The sequence below is a fragment of the Odocoileus virginianus genome, chromosome 20, assembly GCF_023699985.2.
Source record: "Odocoileus virginianus isolate 20LAN1187 ecotype Illinois chromosome 20, Ovbor_1.2, whole genome shotgun sequence".
NCBI lineage: Eukaryota > Metazoa > Chordata > Mammalia > Artiodactyla > Cervidae > Odocoileus > Odocoileus virginianus.
In genome coordinates this window covers 36,388,677-36,413,068 of record NC_069693.1, presented here as the reverse complement: position 1 = coordinate 36,413,068, position 24,392 = coordinate 36,388,677, and the positions used below count along the sequence as shown (strand labels likewise).

At 47.5% G+C, this 24,392-nt stretch overlaps 1 protein-coding gene across 2 annotated transcripts; it reads left to right on the top strand.

Moving 5' to 3' along the window:
* The first annotated feature begins 4 nt into the window (after positions 1 to 4).
* LOC110141576 (liver carboxylesterase-like) lies at positions 5 to 24,114 on the top strand. Of its 2 annotated transcripts, none has more exons than XM_020900521.2 (14): positions 5 to 153; positions 2,978 to 3,182; positions 6,315 to 6,459; positions 8,921 to 9,054; positions 10,159 to 10,312; positions 12,024 to 12,128; positions 13,930 to 14,034; positions 16,939 to 16,977; positions 18,948 to 19,088; positions 20,652 to 20,732; positions 21,436 to 21,583; positions 22,280 to 22,411; positions 23,405 to 23,477; positions 23,756 to 24,114. In XM_020900521.2, the coding sequence occupies exons 1-14, from the start codon at positions 102 to 104 to the stop codon at positions 23,937 to 23,939; spliced, it is 1,698 nt and encodes a 565-aa protein (XP_020756180.2). In that variant the 5' UTR covers positions 5 to 101; the 3' UTR covers positions 23,940 to 24,114. The 2 variants fall into 2 exon arrangements, with proteins under 2 accessions (XP_020756180.2, XP_070307391.1); XM_070451290.1 differs by having other exon boundaries at positions 2,975 to 3,182.
* The last annotated feature ends 278 nt before the right edge of the window (positions 24,115 to 24,392 follow it).

Below are 24,392 nucleotides of genomic sequence, written 5' to 3'. Positions count from 1 at the left end.
GCTTGTGGAGGGAGCTGGGGGTGGCAGCTGGGAGCAGCACTGAAACAGCACCTGTGAGCAGCGCAGACACCTGAAGGGACGGGAGCGGCTCTTTTTCCAGGATGTGGCTCTTAGCTCTGGTCCTGACTTCCCTCGGCTCCTTCACAGCTTGGGGTGAGTCCTCCTGAAATGCAGATAGCAGGAGCACCTTTGGAAATCCTTGTAGGGGACAAGAATGGGCACAGGGCAAGGCATGACAGGCCGGGTTCTGCAACAGCATGCTCTCTGTGAACTTGGACGGTGTAGCCCAGCCGGTGCCCCAAGGCAGGAGACACAGGGGACCATGCCCACCCTAGACTCAGCTCGGCACGGCCACACCAGAGGAGGAAACTCAGCTCCCCTCCCACATCCCGCTGAGGACTTTGGCGAGCTCCTCCATGTCTTTCCCTCTTGATTATTAATATGGATATGGAGTGGGTCGTTACCAGAATCTTGCAACAGATCTCTGTTATTGTTGTTTAGTAGCTAACTCATGTCCAACTCTTTTGCAATCCCATGGACTGTTGCCTACCAGGCTCTCCGTCCATGAAATTTTCCAGGCAAGAATCCTGGAGTGGGTTGCCATTTCCTACTCCAGGGGATCTTCCCGACCCAGGGATAGAACCTGTGTCTATTGGCAGGTGTATTCTTTACCACTGAGCCACTTGGGAAGCCCTGAAGGGATCTTACCGGGATCTTAATACCAGCTCCGGAGACAGAGGTGTGGGTTCCCGTCCCGGGTCAGCACTTAGGGGCTGTGTGTTCTTACACAGGGGATGTCCCTTCTCTGTGCCTTGGTTTTGCATTTCAAAAATGGGGGTGATAACTCTACCTCCATGGACTGTTGTGAGGTGGAAATGGGCTGTTTATTCTAAAGAGTGCCTGAAGTAGAGAAAGTGAAAAAAGAGATAAAGGAGTTATTTTCAAAGACACTGTATTACTGCTACATTAAAATGGTTAACTAACAAGGACTGACTGTATACCACATGGAACTCTGCTCAATGTTATGTGCCAGGCTGGATGGGAAGGGAGTTTGGAGGAGAATGGATATATGTATATGTATGGCTGAGTGCCTTCGCTGTTCACTGAAACTATCACAACATTGTTAATCAGCTATATCCAAATACAAAATTAAAAGTTTAAAGCTTAAAAAAAAGATATGTATTAATAGACTATTAGGGTATTCTGAGGCCCACAGATCAGGAGCCAACTGCCTTTTGAAAAGATGGTTTATGACTCACATTTTCATGGAGGAGAGAGCACGGTCCTACCATGGTGTGCCAGGTGGTGAAGACCGGGGTGGGTCACGAGGGAAGAACAGAAATTGGGAGTAAGGGTATTTATCTTGGTCGCTGATAGGGAAGGAAGAGGTGAGGCAGGATAAATAGGTTTGGGAGTGGCAAAGTAGACAATTTCAGCAGGTTGGGGGATGCACCCAGTTTTCAGTTACTTTGTCCTAGAGTGGTTGGGGCAGATGATAGTGGCCAATGTGGAGGACCTGATAAATAAGGAGTTTGGGGTACAGGCTCTGGCATGCTGGAAGGGGAAATTCAGGGATTGGCTAACTCTGGGAGGGGCAGTCCCCCCAGAATCAGCAAGGCTCCAGTATCAAAGCATCAGAATACGGGACATAGAGGACATGGTTAATACAAGGGTGCAGCAAGGGACCTCAGAATGCATCTGTACCATTTTATAGATGGCAAAACTGAGCCTCAGAGAGGGAATTCTACATGCCCCAAATCAGCTGGAACATCACGCTCTGAATTCTGTCTCCTGAGTCCAGAGCCAGTGCTCTGGCCATCAGTGCTCTGACAGCCCAGGCTGCGCTGGGTTTATCTTCCTCCTGGTGCTGTGACACTGTGAGACGCCTGGAACTGAGGGGAAGAGCAGTTATGTGTTAGCCACTCAGTCATGTCTGACTCGTTGTGACCCTGTGGACTCTAGCCCACCAGGTTCCTCGGTCTAGGCAAGAACACAGGAGTGGGTGGCCATTTCCTTCTCCAGGGGATCTTCCCAACCTAGGGATTAAACTCAGGTTTCCTGCATTGCAGGCAGATTCTTTACCATCTGAGCCACCAGGGAAGCCCTAATTAGAAGCTGATTATCCCCTTACTGCTAGTTACCCCCTGGAAGGGTCATACCTTTTCCACCTTTAGAAAATCCATACTAGCTGCCTCCATTTCCTCAGTTACCTCATCTATAAGAGGACATATAGATGTCTCCCTAGCCAGGCTTTTCTGATTAGAGTGCCCACGTGGTATATAGTAAGTGCTCAATATGCAAACATTACCTGTAACACAAACAGTAACCGCTGCAGTCACCATCATTGCCTATACCTCACAGCCCATCACCCACTTTTTCACTCTTGCCAACTGGGCATCTGTCCATGTCATGTCTCTCGAAGGCTGTCATTGGATGTGTCTATAAGACCAGATCTGGGTTATTCTTTGTTCTGGCCACATACTTTGAGGGAGAGGTTGACCTTTTGTCTATATCTAAAGGGGAACAATTGGAAGGGTGAGAGGCTGGAAATCATTTCCTGTAAGGATGCTTAAAGAAACTGCAGCTGTTGAGGATGGACAAGAGAGGACTTGAGGGTCGAGCATGAACGGGGGTTGCTAAGGCCACCTGCCTCATGAAGGATGTCCCCGAGCAGTGAGGACCGGGCCTGATGTGGCGACTGCAGGAGACGCATTTAAGCTCAGCGAGAAAAAAACCGCCTGCTCCACAAGAATGGGACAGATGGACTGTGACCCCGAGTCACCCTCCCTCTGATGACCCTGTGAGTTAGGAAAGACAGCTTCACCCTGTCTTACATAAGAAGCTGAGGCTTAGAGAGTTGAGAGGACATTCAAGATCATGTGGCAAAGTAACAAAAGTGCAAAAGTAACAAAATCCACCCAGAATCCAGTTCACTGTCACCACTGACGTATCCTCACTTCCTCCCAATGTCCAGCAGGGCTGGCGCCCTCACCGCCTGTCGTGGAAACCGCTCAGGGCAGAGTCCTGGGGAAACATGTCAGCTTAAAAGGATTTGCACAGCCTGTGGCCGTCTTCCTGGGAATTCCTTTTGCCAAGCCTCCTCTTGGATCCTTGAGGTTTGCTCCGCCGCAGCCTGCAGAGCCATGGACCTTCGTGAAGAATACCACCTCTTACCCTCCCATGTAAGTCGGGGTGTGGCTTTTGGCATCTTTCAGTGGGGATGTTAGTCTCAAAGGGATGCAGGAAGGAGCCAAGGCAATCCTCTGAGTGACTCATACTTTGCTGTGAAATCCTCAAACTCTTGTAGATCCTTATCAACATTCCAGAACTCTCACAGCATTCTAGAGCCCTTTATTCAACTAGGTGTTTACATGCTGTGACTAAAAGGCCACACGAGCCAAGAAACATGCAGCCAAATAAATAATTTTTTGAAAAGTGATGATGGTAAGTAAAATTAAGGCAATGAAAATCATACACAATTCCAACACCTAGCAAGAGCTCCTGTTCATAGTTTAGATTCTATTTTTCTAGTCTTTTATCTGTTCCATAATTTCTCCCTTAAAGTGGAATCACATAATTTTCTGTACCCAATTCTAATGTATGTGTGTGTTTCCCACACCAAAAAGCAATTCTTGCAGACCATATGTGCGTCCAACAATTCAACTAACTTCTGACACTGTTTTGCCAGAGACAGCATCAGATTCCATCCGTGAAGGGCTCAGTCCCACAAAACCTCCCTCTACTTCAGATGCCAATTCCAAGCTGTCAACTCTGCTTCTGACCAACTGGCTATAATTCAGAGGTTCCCGTGACCCGCTTCCTGGGTTCTATTAATTTACCCGAGCGGCTCACAGAACTCAAGAAACTAATTTCCTCACTAGATTACCAGTTCATTATGAAGGATATTGAAGGATACAAACCAGTAGCCAGATGCAGAGATCCGTAATGTGAGGTCCCTGACAGAGGATCCAGCACGGTGGCTTCCCTGGTAGTCCAGTGGTTAAGAATCCGCCCTTCCACAGCAGAGGGTTCAATCCCTGGTCGAGGAAGTAAGATCCCACATGCCATGCAGTGTGAAAAATAAAAACAAGTTCTGGTTCACCAACTGGGTTGCTTTCTGAACCTGCCCTTTTGAGTTTTTACGGAGGTTTCGTTACATGGGCGTGAGTATTCATTGCTCAGTTGTGTCTGACTCCTTGCAACCCCTTGGACTATAGCCCACCAGGTCCTCTCTCCATGGAATTTTCCAGGCAAGAATACTGGAGTGGGTTGCCATTTCCTCTCCCAGGTAATCTTCCAGGTAGTCTCCTGTGTCTCCTGCATTGGCAGAAAGGTTGTTTACCTCCGAGCCACCGGGAAAGCCATTACATGGGCAGGGGATTGAAATCATTGGCCCCTGTGACTGATTCCCCTCCAGCCCATCTTCTCTTTCCAGAGCTCAGGGGGCTGTGACAGGAGGTTCCCTCGCTTTTAATCATGAGATTAATTCCTCTGGCAACCGAGTTCCCGCCCTTAGGTGTGGTCCCAAAGTCACTTCGTTAGCCCAGCAATATACACTGCTCAGGAAATTATGAACACAAGGGTTTCAAGAGCTCTTCAGCAGAAACTGGCCAAGGATCAAATACATACTTCTTACAAATACTTATTTTTCTTATATCACAGTATCATATTACACAGTACAGATAGTTTAGATGAAAGTAGTAGACGAAGTTCATGAAAAGTATATCATGAACAGCATTCTGTGTCATTAAATATCACAACCTGACATTTAATCACCATTTTATGTTGAGTATTGAATCATAATTTCTTTACTCCATCTCTTATTTGGAGTTCTTCATTGTTGTTGATATTTTTTATACTATAGATAGCACTCTGATGAACATCCTATAGCTAAATTTTCATGCATATTCATTTCTGGATAAATTCTAAGATATAACATTTTGGAGTAAGAGTATTTTTAAAATTTCCCTTCAGAAATATTCCAACTGCATTGTTTTAATTAATATATGAAAATCTCCATTAATTGAATTTTTGTCAATGCTTGGAGTTATTAAAATGGTTTTCATCTACTGAATAGGCAGAATAATGTTAATGATAATAATTGTTATCATCACCATTATATACAAAATTATTCTTTTTATTCTGTGTTTGTTTCAATACTACTGACATTGAGTATTTTTCCTTTTTAACTATTAATCTTCTATGAATATTATGCCCCTTGCCTAGGTGATTTGGGGAAAGTCCCCATGGGATGGAAATCAAGAGGTTATCTTTGAGGTTGATATTCTGTGACTGGACAGCTGTGTCATCCAAGCACATCAGCACCTCAGTTACCTCATCGACATACTGAGGGCAGTCATGCCTTTTTTTGTGGGGGCATTGAGATCCGGAAATGTGGCTTATAATATCCTTGAAAACATAAGCAGTACATCGTGTGATTCTTTCTAGCTGTGTGACCTTGGGCAGGTTCTCTAACTTCTCTGTGCCTCAGTTTACCAACTAAAATGAGGATAATAATAGAGCCTATATCATGGGGCCAATGTGAAGATTAAATGAGTTAATAAATAAGAAGTATTTAAAACAACAGTTGGCAAATTGAGAGGACTCGATAAGCATTAAACATTATAATATCTGTAGCATCTTTAGCATCTTTAAAGTCTCCTATTGGGACAACCAATAGCTCTTGCCTGTGATGAGTTGCTGACAAATATTAGCATGTCCGTGTTGCTAGATCCATTTAGAAATCACTCCCCTCACTTACATCAGACAGATTGGGACCCAGAGCAGGCAAGGCATTCACCCAAGGAAACCCAGCAAATCAGGCTGAGGCAGGACTAGAATATAGTTCTAATGCTGCCCCACAAATATTTGACCCCTGATCTGTTGTAGGCCCTAAATATCTGCCATTTCCTTGGTTTCCCCTCGTTTCTGGAAGTCTCCTGTGAACTAGACCATGTTTCCCTGTGGGCAGAATATAGGCACTCTGCACCGGGCGTCATGCAGCACTGGTGTGGCCCCAGGGAAGCAGGAAATGGTCCTTTCTCATGCCCATCAGCACACTAGGCAGCCTCCTCCCTTGCCCCAGGGCATTCCAGAGGCCCCAGGAAGGGAAGAGGGTCAGGTCTGACCGTACATGGTCCTGGGAGACCTTGGTGAGCCTGAGGAGCCCCATCGCATGCCCCAGGTATGGGAAGAACAACGCTATTTGCTGGCCTGAAGCTGGCAGTCCAAGGCCTTTGATGACCACAGGAGACATCTCCTTGGTCAGCTCTGATTGAACCTCAAGAATTCTTCTCTCTCCTCGCCCCTCACAGGTGCTCCCAGGACCCAGTCGGGGCGCAGTTGCTCTCGGATCTCTTTACCAACAGAAAGGAGAACGTTAGTCTCACGTTTTCCGAAGACTGTCTTTACCTAAATATATACACCCCTGCTGACTTGACGAAGAGAAGCAGGCTGCCGGTAAGCGGTGGGAACCCCTGGTCAAGGCTGGTGTAGACTGGAAGGGATGAAGGTGGTGTTAAGTGGGGGCATCTTGGGTCAAGGTTCTTCTGGGGCCCCAGGGCTTTCTTTAGCATCACAGCCAAACCTGACATCAGGGAACACAGGTTGCTCACACCCGTTTCCCCTCGGCCAGAGTTGGGCCCCTGGGGGAGGTGGCTGCACATCTGTAATGTACATTTGAATTTTTATGGAGTCCCCCTTGCTAATAGATGGACAAGAAGAATGACTTTTAACTGCTAGATTATGAATCTGATACCCAGACAAGGTAAAACGTCATTTCCATAAAGTTAGAGCTGGAAGGAATCTTAAAGATAAGCCAACAAGCCAACCCTTCTTTTACAGACACAGAAACTGAGGCCCAGTGAGGGGAAGGCGAGGTCACAGATAGGATTGGCGGGACTGGAGCACGGGGCCCCTGGAACAGCCGGGAGCTCTCTGACACAGGCTAGCAGAGGAGCCTGTGTGTGGCCTTTCATCAGCACACAGAAACTCTCTCTGACAACTTACTGTGACTTGGTGTCACCGGTTGGAAGGCAGAGCCTGGAGCAACAAAGATGTATTTTCCTTTGCCTTTCAGTTCAGTTCAGTCGCTCAGTCGTGTCCGACTCTTTGCAACCACATGAATCGCAGCACGCCAGGCCTCCCTGTCCATTACAAACTCCCAGAGTTACTCCTTTGCCTTTGCCAGCTATCAAGATTTTCTTATGGTTAATTTCACTTCCTCATTGTTTTAGCTAAAGCTGATGATCCAGTGAGTCAGCATTTCCAGAATACATGGAACCCAGAGACAGAGCTGACTTGCAGACTCAGGCTGGATGTCAGGGCAGGTCTGCTGGAAAAGGAGGGGTCAGTGGGTGTAGAGACGGGTGGGCACACCAGCCATCACCCAGGAACACCCCTGGCATGGTGCCAAGATGTGGAGAAAGGTGTCTGTGAACTTGTGACTAGAAGCTCAGAGAGGTAGGGACAATTTTTCTCTAATTCATTTATGCATTCATTTCTTTTCCCTATTGTGTACTTGGCACTCTCATAGACAGAGGTAGAAATAAGAGTTAGGAGAAAGGAAAAACATAAAACCATGACCACACAGCCCCTACCTTTGAGCATCTGCCCAGAACTGGACTGGCCTTTTCAGGAAATCACTGCTGACCAGCCCCTGGCTCAGCCTGGATTCAGAGATGACTGAAAACTCAGTCCCTCCACCTGGAGGTAGTTAGGGATCAGAAGTGTTGGAGGAGCAGGGGCTTTGGGAGCCCGAGGCTGGAGAACCTCTACTGTGGACACAGACTCTGGAACCACAGAGTCTGGGTGTAAATCCTTGTTCCACCTTTTACTGTTTCTTCAAATTGAGGATAATCACACACAAGTGTTCAGTGACAAATATGAAGATTTATGGCAGTGTCTGGCACAGCACATGAGGCTAGCCTTCCTGATGCATTAGTTAGAGTTGAAGGGAAGGAAGTCCTTCTGCCCCAACAGCCAACCTACTGCAGCATGGCCATTGGCTGCTGTATGCTGGGTGGCTCAACATGTGGACTCTGGAGCCAGACTGCCTGGGTTCAACTCCTGCCTCCACCACCTATTAGCTGTGTGACCTCAGGGTGGTTAAGTGCCTCAGTTTTCTTGTCTATGAAATGGGACGATAGTAATTCCTTTCTCATGGATGGTTTATTTTAAATGCTTAGAATGATGCTTGTTACATAATTTATATATGAGTTCTTTGATTTTTTTATTAGCCAAATGTTTCTGTTATTTTAGTCATTCTCACTTTCTTGCTATGTGAACTCCTTAAATTGAGGGCTGTGAATTATGAATTATCAGGTTCTCTCTCATCCTCAGTTCTTACTTAGGTGCCCCGGCATCTAGTAGGTTTTCAGATCGTATTCATCAAATGGTTGAAGACTTCTGGAGGAGGTGGTTTTAGGCTGCTGGGCTTTGGAGGATGGGTGAGATTTGGGGAGTGGAGGAGGAAGTAGAGCTGGAGTAGCAGAAGTCATATTAAGAAGAGGTACCACCCATGGCGTGTGCTTCTTAACATGATCGTTCATTCACTTGAGAAGTTGAATTCACCACCTGAAACATAACTAAGCTGAAGCTGAAACAAGCTTCTAACCAAGGGCTTCTGCATGCTGAGTGTGCCGAGCTGGGTGAGGGGTCCAGGAGTGAGGGTGGTGGGAGTGTTGGGGAGGAGATGATGCGCGAGCCTCGGCTGTTCCCATGATGATGTTCTGAGCATGAAGAGCCCTGAGAATAGGTGGCCCTGGGGCAGGGGAGACAGACAGGGGCAGCCAGGGTGCCCTGAGTTGGGTGGTGGCCTGGGCCGCAGCTGGAGAACGGGTAGGTGACCAAACCAGACAGCCTCTGAGGTCTTCCCCAGCTCTGCTTCCTGTAACCCTGAGGTTGCATCCTCTCCATCCAGGTGATGGTGTGGATCCACGGAGGAGGTCTGCTGCTAGGTGGGGCATCAACCTATGATGGGCTGGCCCTCTCTGCCCATGAAAACGTGGTGGTGGTGACCATCCAGTACCGCCTGGGCATCTGGGGATTCTTCAGGTAAGACCCTGGACTCTCCTGGTGGCAAATTGTCCCCAGTGTAGGGGTGCTAGGACCCCACTCTGGTCATGCAAGCCCTCAAGGGGATCCTTGCTAGGCTCCCTACTAAGACATCTGAGTCCCCTCACAACTGGGCTCCACCTATATTCTCATTCCCCAGCCACCCTGGTCCACTTACTCCTGAGCTCTTACACATAAAACACCTAATCTACCTGACAAACTCCTATGATTCCTACAAAGCCCAACCCATTGTTATCTCATCTGAACTACTTATCTCTTTTTTACCTGTGCTGCCTGGCATGTGGCACTTTCTTTAAGACAACCGTTACCATGCAGCACAGCTCTTAGAGGCTCACACATCTTTCCTCCTGGGAAGTAAAGAAGGGGCAGACTCATGTGGGAGCTCCATGATCTTGTAGGTGAAGGAATGGGTGCCTGGAACTGGGAGGTTGTAAGGAGCATCTGACTCCAGGGGTACATCTACTGGGAGGAGCGTTGGGCCCACTCACCCCACTTCCTTCCTGGAATTTGGCACATGCATGAGTGAAGGCTTGAGTCTCCCATGTGGATTCTCTGGGGACAGGAATCAGGTCTCCAGAAGGCAGTTACTGAGCTTTTCCTGAATGCACTGGGGCCAGGACCTCTTACCCTGAGATGCTGTGGGGTGGGCCGGGAGAGGGTTGGTCACCTCCCTGGAAAGACCTTTGGGCTGGGGCAGGGTTGTCCCAGGGGAGTCGTGTCCCAGGACGTGTCCCCTTCACAGAGACCCCTCAGCTCTTCCCCCCACGGCCCGTGTCTGCTCCCACTGACACTCTAACTACACATACTCGCCCCACTTCCTCTCCCCTGGCCTCTCCTCCACCACGTGAGCCAGGGTTTCACCCCGACCATAGGAATGCACATCAATAGATGAAGGATGGCTGTGTAGAGCCCTGTAGCAGAGCAGGACAGCAGGAAAGTGAAGACCCCCTGTCGGCTGTGGAAGCCCAGTCTTTCCCAGAAAAGAAATCTGGGGCTCACCTGGACCCCCAGCCCCATCTCTGGTCCTCAGGGCCCTGCCGGGACATCTCTGCTCCCAACCCCATCCTGATCTCTCACTCACAGCACAGGGGACGAGCACAGCCGCGGGAACTGGGGCCACTTGGACCAGGTGGCCGCGCTGCGCTGGGTCCAGGAGAACATTGCCAACTTTGGAGGGGATCCAGGCTCTGTGACCATCTTTGGAGAGTCGGCAGGAGGGGAAAGTGTCTCCGTTCTTGTAAGTCTTCCTGGCCCTGATGTGGCTGCTGATGGGACCCCTTGCAGACCGGCCCATCTAGTCCTGGGACCTTTACTTCCAAGACTTGGATTCAAGGCTGACCCAACTCTGTGCAACATCAGATGTTGGAGAGTTAACGGCCAGACTCCCTGAGCCCCCGGGAAGCTCAGGCCTCAGCTCAGCCTCCGGGGCTGTAGCTGTAGCCACAGCTGTGACAGATACACTCTTCCTGTCTTCTGTTGGTTGAGTTATTCCTTTTTTCTTCATCATTTTAACGTTAGGGCTCACCTCACTTCTCTTGAGATTAGGGCTGTGTGTAAATGATTAATCAGAGGAGCCGACCATGAGGTTGGTCTGAGTGTCCTTGTCTGACATGAAGCCAGGCCTGCAGTTCAGGGAGACGTGAGCACTAAGAACAGGCTGGGGGCCCCCTCTGAGGGCATCTGGTGGCTTGTCCATGCCCAGCAGGGAGGGCAGCAGTCTCTGGGGCTGACGGCTGGAGCCGGGCTGGGGGGAAGGAGAAGAGGAGGAGGGATGGGGATGGGACGGGGGACAAGGGACACAGAGGGGACCTGGGAGTGTGGTGTGGGGAGTGGGAATGGGGGAGACGCCAAGGGGGGCAAGGATGGAAATCAGATTAGAAGATGCTGCGCCCTGTGAGAAACACTCCAACTGCCTCACATCTGAGCAGAGGGTTAGTGCTATTACTGTTTCTTCTTTTTTTTTTGGTCACTTGGCTTGTGTGATTTCAGTTTCCCAACCAGGGATCAATTGGTTCCCCAACTCGGTTCCCCAACCAAGCCCCCTGCATTAGGAGCTTGGAGCCCTAACCACTGAACCACCAAGGAAGTCCCTATTATTGCTTTTTAAAAATCTATGTTGGTTTCACAACTGAATACTCAGAGGAAAATGTTTTTATTCTTCATAAAGTGGAGAAATAAAAAGTACAGATAACCTCAAAGAAGAAAAAAATTCATTCACAGTCCCCTTGTCTGTGGAGACTCACCGTGAACATTTTGATCTGTATTTTTCTAATTTTTCCCATGATTCTATCTATGTATTAATCTAGGTGACATTTCTTAAATACAAATTTTCCTTAGCATTATAAAACAACATAAATCTTTATCTGACAATTAAACACCCTTTCATATTTTTGTGTGTATTGTCAAGTAGTTCCACTGTAAGAATGAAAAATAGCTTATTTACCCAATCTCACAATATTGAAACCTTGGGTTATTCCCAGTGTTTACTATTATAAACAGCATGAGCATTATTAAAAGTTGCTGTGTACCTCCATGCTCATTTTCCTTAGGATAAATTCTGAGTAATGGAAACAGAAGATCAGAACTGTGCCTCCATTTTATTGTTTTATTTTATATTTCCCCAGCCAGGTTTAAAATTTTTATTTACTTTTATTTTTTTAATTAATTCCTACTGGAGTATAGTTGCTGTAAGAACTGTGCCTCTAAAGTGTTGCTAGGAATTGCTAAGCTACCTTCAGATACTGTTGATTGTTATAGTCAGTGGGCGCCACACACCGCCTGTTCTGGCCCTCACTCTGCTCCTGCCTCCCTCCCGCTGAGGTTTTCTCACAGATGCTGGGCCCATGGTCTCCATGGGAACAGTCCAGGACAGGGTTGTGGATGGGTATAGCTCTTGAAGACCACCCTGCCCGTGAGCATAAACTCCCTTTCTTGCCACTCTCTTCCAGGTTTTATCTCCCCTGGCCAAGAATCTCTTCCACCGGGCCATCTCAGAGAGTGGCGTTGCCCTCCTTCCTGGCCTGGTCAAGAAGGACTCGAAGGCTGAAGCTAAGGTAGGTCTCACGCTGGACTGTCCCCACACCATTTGTTCTGCTTTCCTGGAGTTGTCAAGGGCTGTTCTTAGAATCGGGTCTGGCTGACATCCTCGAAGAGTCACAGAAGTGAGGGTGGCTGAACGTGTAGGGGAAGGACACCCCTCCCCCCCGTCCCAGTGATGCCACCTAGCAAACTGGGAAGAGAGCTTCCGCACTCGCCAAGGTCAGAGAGTGATGAGGGCAGAGCTGGACTCGGGCTCATGACTCTGCTCTGCCAGCCCCGTGCACTTTGCACTGAACATGGTTCCCAAAGTGTGCCAGGTGGGGTGAGGGGCTGCACAGTGGGCAATGGCCTGTCATCTGTCATCTCAGGGTCTGAGATCTGCTGAACTCCCTGGCTCCATGAGACTCTGGAGGATTCTTCCTGGGGGTTTGTGACTGGGATAGTTTCCTAGAGGATTCATTCACTCAACAAGCAGCCATGATATAATCTGACATTTAGCAACCTCATGAAGCTTCTTTGATAATTTAGGAGGCAGATTAAATTCTATAATTGCACAACTTAGAAAATGTCAGCTGTGATTGCAGCAATAGAGGTACGTGATGTCAACAGAATCCAAAAGCAACACATAGTCCAGTTTGTAGGGGGAGGTCATCGTGAAAGGCTTCTTGAAAAATAAAATGATCATGAGTTGAGATGAGAAGAATTAGCAGTACTTTATTTGATAAGAAAAGGATATCCAGGAAGAAGGAACAGTCTGTGCAAATGTCCTGTGGCAGGAGGCGGTATCTCAAGAGAGTGAGTGAGGAACGTTGATGTGGCAAGGTTAGAAAGTGCAGACAGGACCTGGAGAGAGTTGAAGATGGGGCCATTGGCAGGGTCATTCTACATAGGGCCAGGTGAGGGCTTTGTCTTTATTTGGAGACTATTAGAAAGACAAGAAAGGATGAGCAACACAGAGTCCCTGCTGAGGAGTGTGCCTTAGTGTGAGTGACGTGGAACGTTTGGTCCGGCTGTGAGAGCTGGTTTGGTGGAGGGGTGGGGGCAGCAGCCAGACTTAAAGGGATGACTGGTAAGTAGGAGCGGAGGAGATAAGAGTCCAAGAATGTTTAGAATTTTTGAGAACTTTTTTCAGAATTGTTTGGCTATTAACAGCAGAAGCCCATTAATCAGACTAAAGTTAAGAAGGGGGAGTTTATTCAAAGGAAATGGATGTGGCACAGATGGACTTGGATTTTGTTATCAAACAGGACCAGAAATTGCAGAATGAAGAATCTTAAGTCCCTTATTTTGCGCTCTCACTCTTCCTTTCTCCTCTACTTCTTCCTGTGCCTTTTTATTTTTCCACCACATACATACTGAGCACTGATGTCTGTCAGACACTGGACCAGGCTCCAGGCAGCCCGTGCACCTTCTCCAGGGTCCCGTCATTGTGGTGCCTGACTTCTCTTCTTCTGCATCTTCCCCTCTGGCTGCACTTTGCAACAGACTGGCCTGAGGCCAAATGGCTATTAATCAGATGAGCCAAGGTTTGAAGTTAGAAAGTGGGATTCTGGATTCCAGGCTCTTAAGCACCTCCTCCATGCTGCCTCTCTTTAGATGTTCAACTTTGAGATCATTCTGTCCACTTTAACAGAGATTAGGCAGCAGAGGCTGAAGAATATAAGTGGCGTGCCTGGGACCCAGAATCTACTGGTCTGGATTATTTTCTGCTATCACAGGCTGCCTATAGAAATTGAGGTTGGGAGAGAACACTCAGTATTGATGGAGGGAAGAGGCATGGCTCTTGAATTCTGCTGTCACCTGTGATCTCTACAGCAAATTGCTGTCATTGCTGGCTGTAAAACCACCACCTCGGCTGTCCTTGTTCACTGCCTGCGCCAGAAGACAGAGGACGAGCTCATGGAGATAACACTGAAAATGGTAGGTGCATCTACTCTCTTGGAACCACAAGCCCCCTACCCTGGAAACATGGCCCCAGGCTTCATTATTTCAGCTTCAGTCCTCTTGCCCTGGAAGAACTACCTGGGGCAGTTTCTCACCTCCCAGGGGCAGTGTCAGCCTCTAGATCTGAATGGGAAATTTCTTCCCTTCCTTCCTAATAAGGAAGTAATAACAGTCTGTAATAACAGACTATCTCAGATGTTAGCAAAGACAAAAAATAACGTAATAAACAACTGTGTAATGACTCCTCGTATCTATCAACACTTACTTTTTCCAAACTTGTTTTCTAATATTTTTAAAAATTTTGTTTATTTATGGCTGTGCTGGGTCTCCTATGCTATGTGCGGGCTTCCTCTAGTTTTGGTGAGTGGGGGCTGCTCTCTGGCTGGTGGTGTTCAGGCTCCTCATTGCCGTGCCTTGTCTTGTTGTAGAGCACGCGCTCGAGGTAAGGGGGCTTCAGTTTCTGATACATTTTTAAGAAATTAAACGTTACATATTCTCAGAGATAATTATCACCCTGAATTTGGGGGATGGGATTATTTCGAACAAAGATTTTCAGAAATATTGTCACAATTTGTTTTGGTTCATTTAGAAACCACCTCAATTATAACCCAGTGGTCCAGTTTTCTAGATTTTCTGGGTGTCTGCCTCAATTGTGATTCTAACATAAATGTGTTTTTACCCATTCATCCATCCAACCTTCCAGCCGTTCATGTATCCATTCAGTCATCATTTTTTAATCTGTCCATCCACCAATGAATCCAATTTATCAGTATCTTTTCACCAACCTAAAATAATATCAATTCATCTAAGCATTCATTCATCTGTTACCAATTATCCATATATATGGTATTTCATCACCCATCTCTCTAACATCAATGATGAATCCATCACCGAGTCTGCTGGCTATCATTTGTCTATCCACTTATCCCCCCAATTCACCCATACTCCTTGGATTGACTAATTTCATCCATCCATCCATCCATCCATCTCTGCTAAGCGTATGCAGGGAGATAACAGAGTAGGTGATGCAGTCATAATTGGATGTAGTCCCTGTCACAGGAGAAATAGACACATTGACTTAAGTGGACTAGGTGCTGTGGGAGTACAGAGGTGAAGCATTCATTATAATAGGCAGGGCAGCTTCACAGAGCAGGTGACATTTCATGACTGACGGATGGCTATGGTGGGGGGTCGTCACAGGAAGTTACAGCAGGACAGATATCCAGAGAACACCACAGTTAGAGGCAACGGGAACTGTTGGAGTAGCCTGAGCACCTGGACTCCCTGTCCCGACCCTGGAATCCTGAGGCTACTCCTGGGCTCCCCGGGGCCAACCTCCAGCACTGGACTCTGCTCTATTTCCATGGGCTCAGTCCAAAGTAGCCTTGAGTCTTGGTTTCTCAGGCTCAAATAAGGTGACCACTGTGCTCAAAGATAAAAGCACAACTGTTTTCTGGTTGTGTATATTTCTGTCAGAGGTAAATTTCTTCCATCAATTCTTCATGTGGCACAAGAAAGTCAGCTTATAAGGGGAGACTGGGTGACTTTGGGAAAACCCAGAGAACCTGAGTCCATGTTATTCTTCTGAGATCTTCTGAGATCATGTGGAAGTGTTTCCAGGATTATCCTCTCTCCCCAGTACACACACACACATACATGCAGGTGCACGCACACACATGCAGGTGCATGCACACACATGCACACCTGGATTGTGGGCCTACAGCACACAATGAAGGGATCCTTACTAGGATTTCCTGCATAATGGTCAGGCCTGTTAGCTACAGTGTCACAATAAAACTAGTACGGTCTTGGTAAACTCATAACGAAGAGAAGTGTGAGGTGGGCTGAATTTCAGTGACTTTGTATGAGTCAGGATTTTCTAAAGCAAGATAAGAAAAATTCATCTTAAAGTGCCTTAAGAAGAGAAAGGAATATGTTGTGACAGAATCTTCAGGTAACTCACTGACAAATCCAAGAGTGGATGGCTTCAGGCATGGCTGGATCCAGATGCACATATGCTATTATTAAGAATCTATCTCTATCCCTCAGCTTTTACCTTTCTGTGTTGGTTTCACTCTCAGACTGATTTGTCCCCTGGGGAGGTTAAAGATAGCACAGTACTCTAGTCTTACATACAATTTGCTTAGAAACCCTATTTCCCAACAATTGCAGCAAAAATTTGGGTAAACTCTATTGAACTGACATGGGCAGATGTCCACCCCTGAAGTAGTCCCTGTATCGAGGGATTTGGTGCACTGGAGGTCACACACTGCTGCTGCTGCTGCTGCTAAGTCACTTCAGTCGTGTCCGACTCTGTGCAACCCCATAGACGGCAGCCCATCAGGCTCCGCCGTCCCTGGGATTCTCCAGGCAAGAACACTGGAGTGGGTTGCCATTTCCTTCTCCAATGCATGAAAGTGAAAAGTGAAAGTGAAGTCCCTCAGTCGTGTTGGACTCCTAGCGACCCCATGGACTGCAGCCCACCAGGCTCCGTCTATGGGATTTTGCAGGCAAGAGTACTGGAGTGGGGTGCCATTGCCTTCTCCAGGAGGTCACATACAGATGCCTGCAAACATGGAGTGAGAGTGGGGAAGAGGGGGTCCCCAAAGGAAAATCGGGGTGTTGTTGCCTGGAGGAACAAGAAGGGGAAACGGGTGGCGGGCAGGGCAGGCAGCAGCAACAGTCCTCCGGGAGCTCCCCTCCCCCACCCCACCCCTGCACCTGTGCTGGCGCCCAGGCGAGGGCGTCCTGCCCGCTTCCTTTCAGCCCAGCCAGGGCGGCGCCAGGAGGGAGCACTTGGTACCTTTGGGCACAGCTCACAGAGCTCAGCTTTCCTCCCAGGAAGCCTCCTCACCAGAACCTCTGCCTTTGTCTTCACAGAACTTTTTTGCTCTTGATTTACATGGAGACCCCAGAGAGGTAAGGGCCTTTGGCTTCTTGATCACACCTTTTAAGTCTTGACACCTTTGCTCAGTCACTAAGTCGAGTCCCATCCTTTACAACCCCATGGACTGTAGCCCGTCAGGCTCCTCGTTCATGGGATTTCCCAGGTAAGAATAACGGAGTGTGTTGCCATTTCCTTCTCCACTTGACACCTTTACGCTCCAGTTAATGAAAAGGAAAGAATGAAATAATTCTTTGTAGAATCATGGTATCTCCTTGTGCTTATATTGCTGAGAGAGACAGGCAGTGACCCTGCCTGGGTCACACAGCCAGAAGACCAGATATAGGAGTGGAACCAGTTTCCCGGACTCCTAGTCCAATGCCCCCAGTTCTGTGTCCCTGTCCCCAGCCAGCCCCTGGTCTTGTTTACGTTCCTAAAAATGCCCTGTTGGGAGAAGGTGGAGGAGAAACCTCCAGTGTGGCGAGTGGAGATGACTGGGTAAGGGGATCTTCAGGAGCCTTCACGAGGAGCCCGGATCATCTCCTGGGGGGGCTGCAGGGTTGACTGGCTGTGCAAGTCACACTATTTGCAGGGATGTGGGGAAAGGAGCCATGAATCTCAGTCCTCAGGACACCTCCTCCCAGTCATGCAGGAAACTCAACAGCAGCCTCCCCAGACTGAGAAAACATTGAGGCCTTGTTGGTTGATGTTTTATTATCAATAAATATTACACATAACTAACTGTCTGTAAGAAATGTATATTACATAAGGTGTCTTTAAACAGGAACATTCACAACACAAGGTTGAGAACATGTGAACAGAGGCTTAGGAACCTGGCCCCATATTTCCCCTGTTGAAGTGACCAAGCATTCCCTAAATTAGAGTAATGGTGACTTTACAGAACTTAGGTGCTACGAATGCTGAGAATGTTACCGAACTGATCAGGGGTCCTGCTGCTTACTGGTTATGACGTCAAATACATATTCACAAATCGTAAAAAAGAAAGGTGCCTTTAATCAGAATATAGCAATCTGGGAAGATGGTGAAGTCAGCATCCCCCCAAAACCACCTCCCAAGTTTCTGTTTGGCCATGAATCTTTCTGTTGTTGTTGCGGCATGCAGGCTTCTCTCTAGCTGTAGTACGTGGGCTCAGTAATTGCAATGCGTGGGCTTAGCTATCTGAAGGCATGTGATATCTTAGTTCCCCAACCAGGGATCAAACCCAAGACCCCTGCATTGGACCACTAGGCAAGTCCCCGGTCCTGAAACTTTTTAAAGAGCAACAGAGAAGTAATGTCAGTTTGCCACTGAGATAGGAGATCAGAGTGGTTACCATTCCCCTCTGTCTGCAGGCTCATATGCAGGTTGTTGATTCCTCATGATCTTCTTCTAGATATCTTCTTGTTCACATAGTTTATTTCAGAGATTACTAAAGGGGAAGCTAGGGAGGAGACCTGGTCATCTGTTAATTACTTATTCTTCATTTCTACTTCTTTGATCTATGGGAAGAACCAAAAAGTTAGGCAAGGTATTGTGTGTTAAAAGATCTGAAAAGTGTACTTGGGCTGGAGATGAATAGAGAATGGCGGAGGGGTCTGGTTTAAAAGTTGGTTATCATATAGCTTTGCTAAATTGACCAAAAAAAAAGGGACTTCCTGCTGAGGGTGGTTTCCTGTAAAGAGATGCTTGCAAGGACTGTAGATGGAGAAATGCACATAGATATATTACTGTGTACACTTCAAATTAAATGCACATTATATTATATATTTTCATACCAATTTGAGTGAAGATCTGTCCCCATCACCTGACCACTGCTGTCCCCTGGTCAGAGTTCTGTCCTCTCGGACCTGCAGACTTAGCCCACTCTGTTAGGACCCAGGTGTGTGGCCATCACCCACAGGCACCCAGGTGTGTGATACTGTCCTCGGGTTCCAGCAGGTGGAGAGGGGGATGCAGGTGTGACTTGGGAGGGGAAGCACAGACACTCCCTTGCTGTCTTCCCTAGAGCCATCCTTTACTGCCCACCGTGGTTGACGGAATGCTGCTGCCAAAGATGCCCGAAGAGATGCTGGCTGAAAAGAATTTCAACAATGTTCCCTACATGGTGGGAATCAACAAGCAAGAGTTTGGCTGGATTATTTCAGTGGTGAGAAAGCGCAGGCCTTGTAGACGTGTCTCCCATCACATCACCCTCCCATCTGTGGTCACAGACATCTCTCTGGGACCAGGGCAGCTATCCCCGTCATACAAGTTGACATTTCCATGGAAACCATCTCTGATGGTCCACACTGTCATCTGGGTGGTCAGTTCTGGGGACCCGCATCCGCACACACTCTCTGATTGTCCTCCCATCCATGAATCCTGAAATGTCAGTGCCAGGAGGGCTGGTAGAGATCATCACTGGGCAGATGAAACACCCAAGGGCTGGAAAGGGGAAGGGGCTCGGGAGTTAAGGAGAGTGGGGCTTGGAACCTGCAGCCTCTCGCCTCAGGCTTGCTGCTTTCATGTTTTCTCCATAAATTACCCCCACCCCACCCATGCTCTCAGTCATCTCACTGGAAAGATTCGGAGGAGCCCGCTTCCTCCTGAGCTAAAATTGACTTCTAAAAGTTAGGAAGGGCTTTCCCTTCTGACAGAGATAAACAAAGCCAGACCCTAGGTGAAGTGTAACAGATTTGATTCAGTTACACCCCTGCTAGAGGGAAATGATCAGTCATGAACTGAACCCAATCCTTGAAATGAAAGCCTGGAGCCTCTTTAAGGCATGGGTGAGGCGAGGTGGATTGTCCATGTACTGGGCTCCCTGGATTTGTTAGCTGGCATTTATGTGGAGAAGAAACAACTCCTGCCTTTATGAAAGGCGGCAGTGGTGTAAGTAGAAGCAAGACCCCCACTGAAGTTAGGCCTTTATCATCTCACCGGGACTGGAGGAGAAAGCAAGAATTATCCCTGGATGTATGTTTTTCATAAAGATGGCTCTCAGATCCTTGAGGAAACAATTTTGGGTGGAAGATTTACATCTAAAGGGGCAAAGAAAAGATTTAGAAGTGGTTCGTGGACCTACCTGCCTATCATCAGGTTTGGGCTGGAACAAACAGTAAAATCTCCTGGCAGCCCAGAGCCCAGATCTCTTTAAGGGGGCCTGCGGTCATACTAGGGACATGGCCTTAAGTTTCCTGAAGCTGTTCTGGAGTTTGGTCAAACCTCTTAGGACAGAGTTTTGATGGAGTTGTTATGTGCAGAGTTCTATGTTTCTTCAGCACGATTTCAGAGGTTATACCAAAGGACCAAAGTCATAATGGCAGGATTTGGGGCTCTCTCAGTTATCTGACACAGGCAGGGTATTTGTGGAGGTCTGTGTCCTCTGCCCCAGAGCCTTCCACTTCAACACTAGGCTGGCTGAAACCTTCCCTTTCTGTCTTGATGATTATTGTGGGGACTCTAGCCTAATTATTTGTACACACACACACACACACACACACACACACAAAGACTGGGGCACCTTCCCTTAACAATTACTTTATCCTCCTTGCACTCCTTGATCTCTAGATAGAAAAGTCCATTTGATTCATTGGTTTTGCCCAACTCATCAAAGACCTATGCCCATCAAGACATGACAAAGTGACCTTAAGTCTGCATTGGTTTGGTCCCTTGGGTTTTTCCTGCCATTGCTTAATGATTCACAGTTGTTTAACCTTTGTTTTAACAGCTCATGGGCTACCCTCTGTCTGAAGACAAGCTGGACCAGAAGATGGCCACGTCACTCCTGTGGCAGTCCTACCCTCTCCTTGTAAGACTCTAGAAATCACAGGAACTGGTTGAGCCCCAAAGAGGGCCAGAAGCTTGTCCCCAGTTGCAGAGCAATTAATGGCAGAATGAAGACTGGGGCTGGGAGATTCTGACCCACTTTTTCTACTTTGCTTATTGTTACTCAGGTTGAGGGGTGGGGGAAAGTTTCAAGTTGACTTGAAAGGCTCACCATTAACCAAAGAAGACATGCTGTGTCCACTCACCAGGGGTGGTGAGGTCAAAAATTGAGAAGTAGCAAAATTAAAACCACCAAGTGAATGAGTAATATTTAGGAAGAATTTATTGTACATAAACACCACTTTGCTGTCTGGGAGCTTCCAATTTCAAAGACTGATAGGTTTGAGGACATGAAGTTACAACATGTCTTCTAAAGTGAAAATGAGGAAGTTGTTCACCTTTTCAGTGATTGTTTATTACAATAGAGTTTTTTCAGGTGTCAAGGGAATGGTGAAAAGTGCTTATCTCATACCATTTTAGGGAGATGACTTAAGTTTATTTTGTGATTGTCAATGGGCTTTACAGAAAAATAACCTAAATTAGGTTTTGCTTAGGTACATAAAATAAGTGAGAGTTAGTTTTGCTCCCATGGGTTAAATGGTTTTGTCTGCACAGATAATTCACAAGTCTGGTCTCTATCTTGTATTTAATTTTAACAGTGGTCACTTTCACTTGATCTGTTTCAGAGCATTCCTGAGGAACTGATTCCAGTGGCCACTGACAAGTATTTAGGAGGGACACACGACCCTGTCAAAAAGAGAGAGCTGTTCCTGGACTTGATGGCAGATGTGGTATTTGGCGTCCCATCTGTAAATGTGGCCCGTCGCTACAGAGGTGAGTCCTGGACATGGAGCAGGAGAGGGTCACCACCATTCCACCTTCACTGATTCCTGTCCGACCCTCCGCATAAATACAGGCGTGGAAACCGTTGGGAGTTGTACATCCGATACTAACTGCATTTGGCCCGAAACGCTCAAAAACAGGCAGAACTGAAAGCACGTGTTGTGCTGCAGGTTTTCTCCACAGGAATGAAAAGCAGCCTGCTATCCATGAAATGTACTGGTATTTCTGTGGACATAAACTGTATGTATCTAGATGTTCTGGTGTGAGAATGCATCAGGGCAAAGAGGTTTATATAAATTGACCCGATGCCTCTATAATGATAGTTGTTTTTAATCAGTTTCCCCAGAGTTTCAACATTGATTTATTTATTCATTCATTTACTCAGTCATTGAATAAATACTGGTTCAAATGTAGTTCCGCCTCTACCAATGCACCCTTAAGCAAGTCATAGAATGTTTTTCAAGCTCTTTATTCTCTATTGTGCTAATAACCAGGGGCTTCCTGTAGGAACACACAAGGTTGGCACACAGTTGGTTCTCACAGTGGGCAGCTGCTATTAATACTGTTGTTGTTCATTCAGGACCACGTGCCCCCAATTCCCTGATTGCTTATGGCCCCCTGGAGCCCTTGATACTGTCCAGTTGTGCGTCTGCTGAAATGAACCGTGTATGAATCCATGTTTTCCAGATGCTGGAGTCCCGACCTACATGTATGAGTTTCAGTATCACCCAAGCTTCTCATCAGAGCTGAAACCCAAGACGGTGATAGGCGACCACGGGGATGAAGTCTTCTCTGTCTTTGGGGCTCCATTTCTAAGAGGTGATGGCCCTTTGGTGACTATAAACTTGGAGTTAGGAGATCTGGGTTCGAGTTTATTTGGTGACCTTGGGCAAGTTCCTCCTTCTCTCCAGGTCTTAGTTTCCTGAATTCACCATCACAGGGTGGAAGGACAAAGGGTCCCGACCATTTTTTTGTTGTTGTTGTTCTAACATACATGATGGAGAATGCGTATCCTTGTGCCCTCACCCATGGTCACTCTAAGAATCCAGACCTGGGCATCAGCAAGATGGGACCTGGGTCACCTGCAGGGCCCTGCTCAGGGCTAGAAGGCCACTATTCATGCCACACTCACAAGAGTATATCAGAATGTGAGTGAGAGTGTAAGGATAGAACTGCTGTTAACCTTGAACCAGGACTAATGTGTTTGTGTCTGTATATCCAACCATCCGTCTAAAGCTCATATCTCTTTTAATGATATATCTTTAAGATTATAATATTTTAAAAAATAACTCTCACAAATGTCTTTAAGGTCTTCACCATCAACAGTTAACAGACAGCTTGCGTGTGACACACCCCAGGGCTGTGCCTCTGGACACTTCCTGATGGGTGACTGATGGATGACTATTTGGGGATCTTGCAGCTTGGTTATTTTTCAAATTCTGTGAAAATATATGTGGGTGAAGAAAACTGAAAAAATACCCAAAGGAGAGCATCCTGGGAGTGGGGTTACTCTAGCAGAAACCCTGGGGTGTGTCCCTGAAACACGGAAGGGGGAAGGGCAGTCGGGAGGGCACAGAAGACGAGGCGATCAGCTTCTGGATTGACTCCAGGCCTTCACTGAGCCCAGCCTCAGTTGGTAACTGTCAAGCTTAAAGTGTACTTGAATTACCCAAGATCTTCTTAAAATGCAGGTTTAGACTCAGTAGGTCCAGAGTAAGGGATCCATTTCTGAATCTATTAACAATTTCTCAAATGCTTCTGTTGCCCATGAACCACACTTTGAGCAGCAATGGCCTTATCCCCTCCCCACAGATGGTGCCTCAGAAGAAGAGATCAATCTCAGCAAGATGGTGATGAAATTCTGGGCCAACTTTGCTCGGAATGGGTGAGCTGCTGGCAGACATGGAGCGGGGTTGGGAAGGGACAGGGTGTGTCTGTTGGGTGGGGGGAGCTTCCAACGTGTGATGGTCGAACACCCCGCCCTGTGACCTCTAACATGAGAGCTCCCTGTAATGGACTGGCTGCCCAGGACATGGTCAGCCTCCTGTCTCTGGCAGCATATGAACCTTTGGCAGAAATGAAGCCACGGGGTCCCTGACCATCTCAGAGTGTTGTTGGGACCAAACCGTTGCTCTGGTGAATTTCTATTTGATTCTGTTTCAGGAACCCTAATGGGGAGGGGCTTCCCCACTGGCCAGCATATGACCAGAAAGAAGGGTACCTTCAGATTGGTGTCAACACTCGGGCAGCCAAGAAGCTGAAAGACAAGGAAGTGGCTTTCTGGAATGAGCTTCTGTCCAGGGAGGCGGCAAAGAAGGCACCACAGTCAAAACATGTCGAGCTGTGAATGGGACACTCGACTGGGCCCCAAGACAGGGGTTTCTCTAAAAGTTTTTATGTGCCAAAGAGGCATCTTATTGTGGAGTCTGAGGAATTGTCTGATGGGAGTGGCAGAGGTCAAGGAGGGGGAGTTTCTGTTTCTGTGGCCTCAATTTGGAAATAAATGTTCTTTTGCAGACCAAGTCAATGTCTTTGTCTTGCACTGTAATAAAGCCATCCTCCTTAGTGAGAGAAGGATGAAGACAGTGGGGCACCATTGGCATGAAGGTGCTCTGGCCAATTCTGGCTCGACCTCTGAGCGTGCAGAGTGGAGCAGGCTGGGCCCTGGGAGGTGCTGAGGGGGACGCTGCATCTGCTCCACGCCTCTGGGTCATCCGCAACTCCAATGAGAGGATATGGGGGACTAGAGTGCCATGTCCCCCTCATCCATGTGGGGCTGCCTGGCCCTTCCTGGCCCTCC

Coding starts and splice junctions, on each gene's coding strand:
- LOC110141576 (XM_070451290.1), top strand. CDS start 102: ATGTGGCTCTTAGCTCTGGTCCTGACTTCCCTCGGCTCCTTCACAGCT. Junction 12,129..13,929: donor ACTCGAAGGCTGAAGCTAAG/GTAGGTCTCACG, acceptor TGATCTCTACAG/CAAATTGCTGTCATTGCTGG. Junction 23,478..23,755: donor GCCAACTTTGCTCGGAATGG/GTGAGCTGCTGG, acceptor ATTCTGTTTCAG/GAACCCTAATGGGGAGGGGC.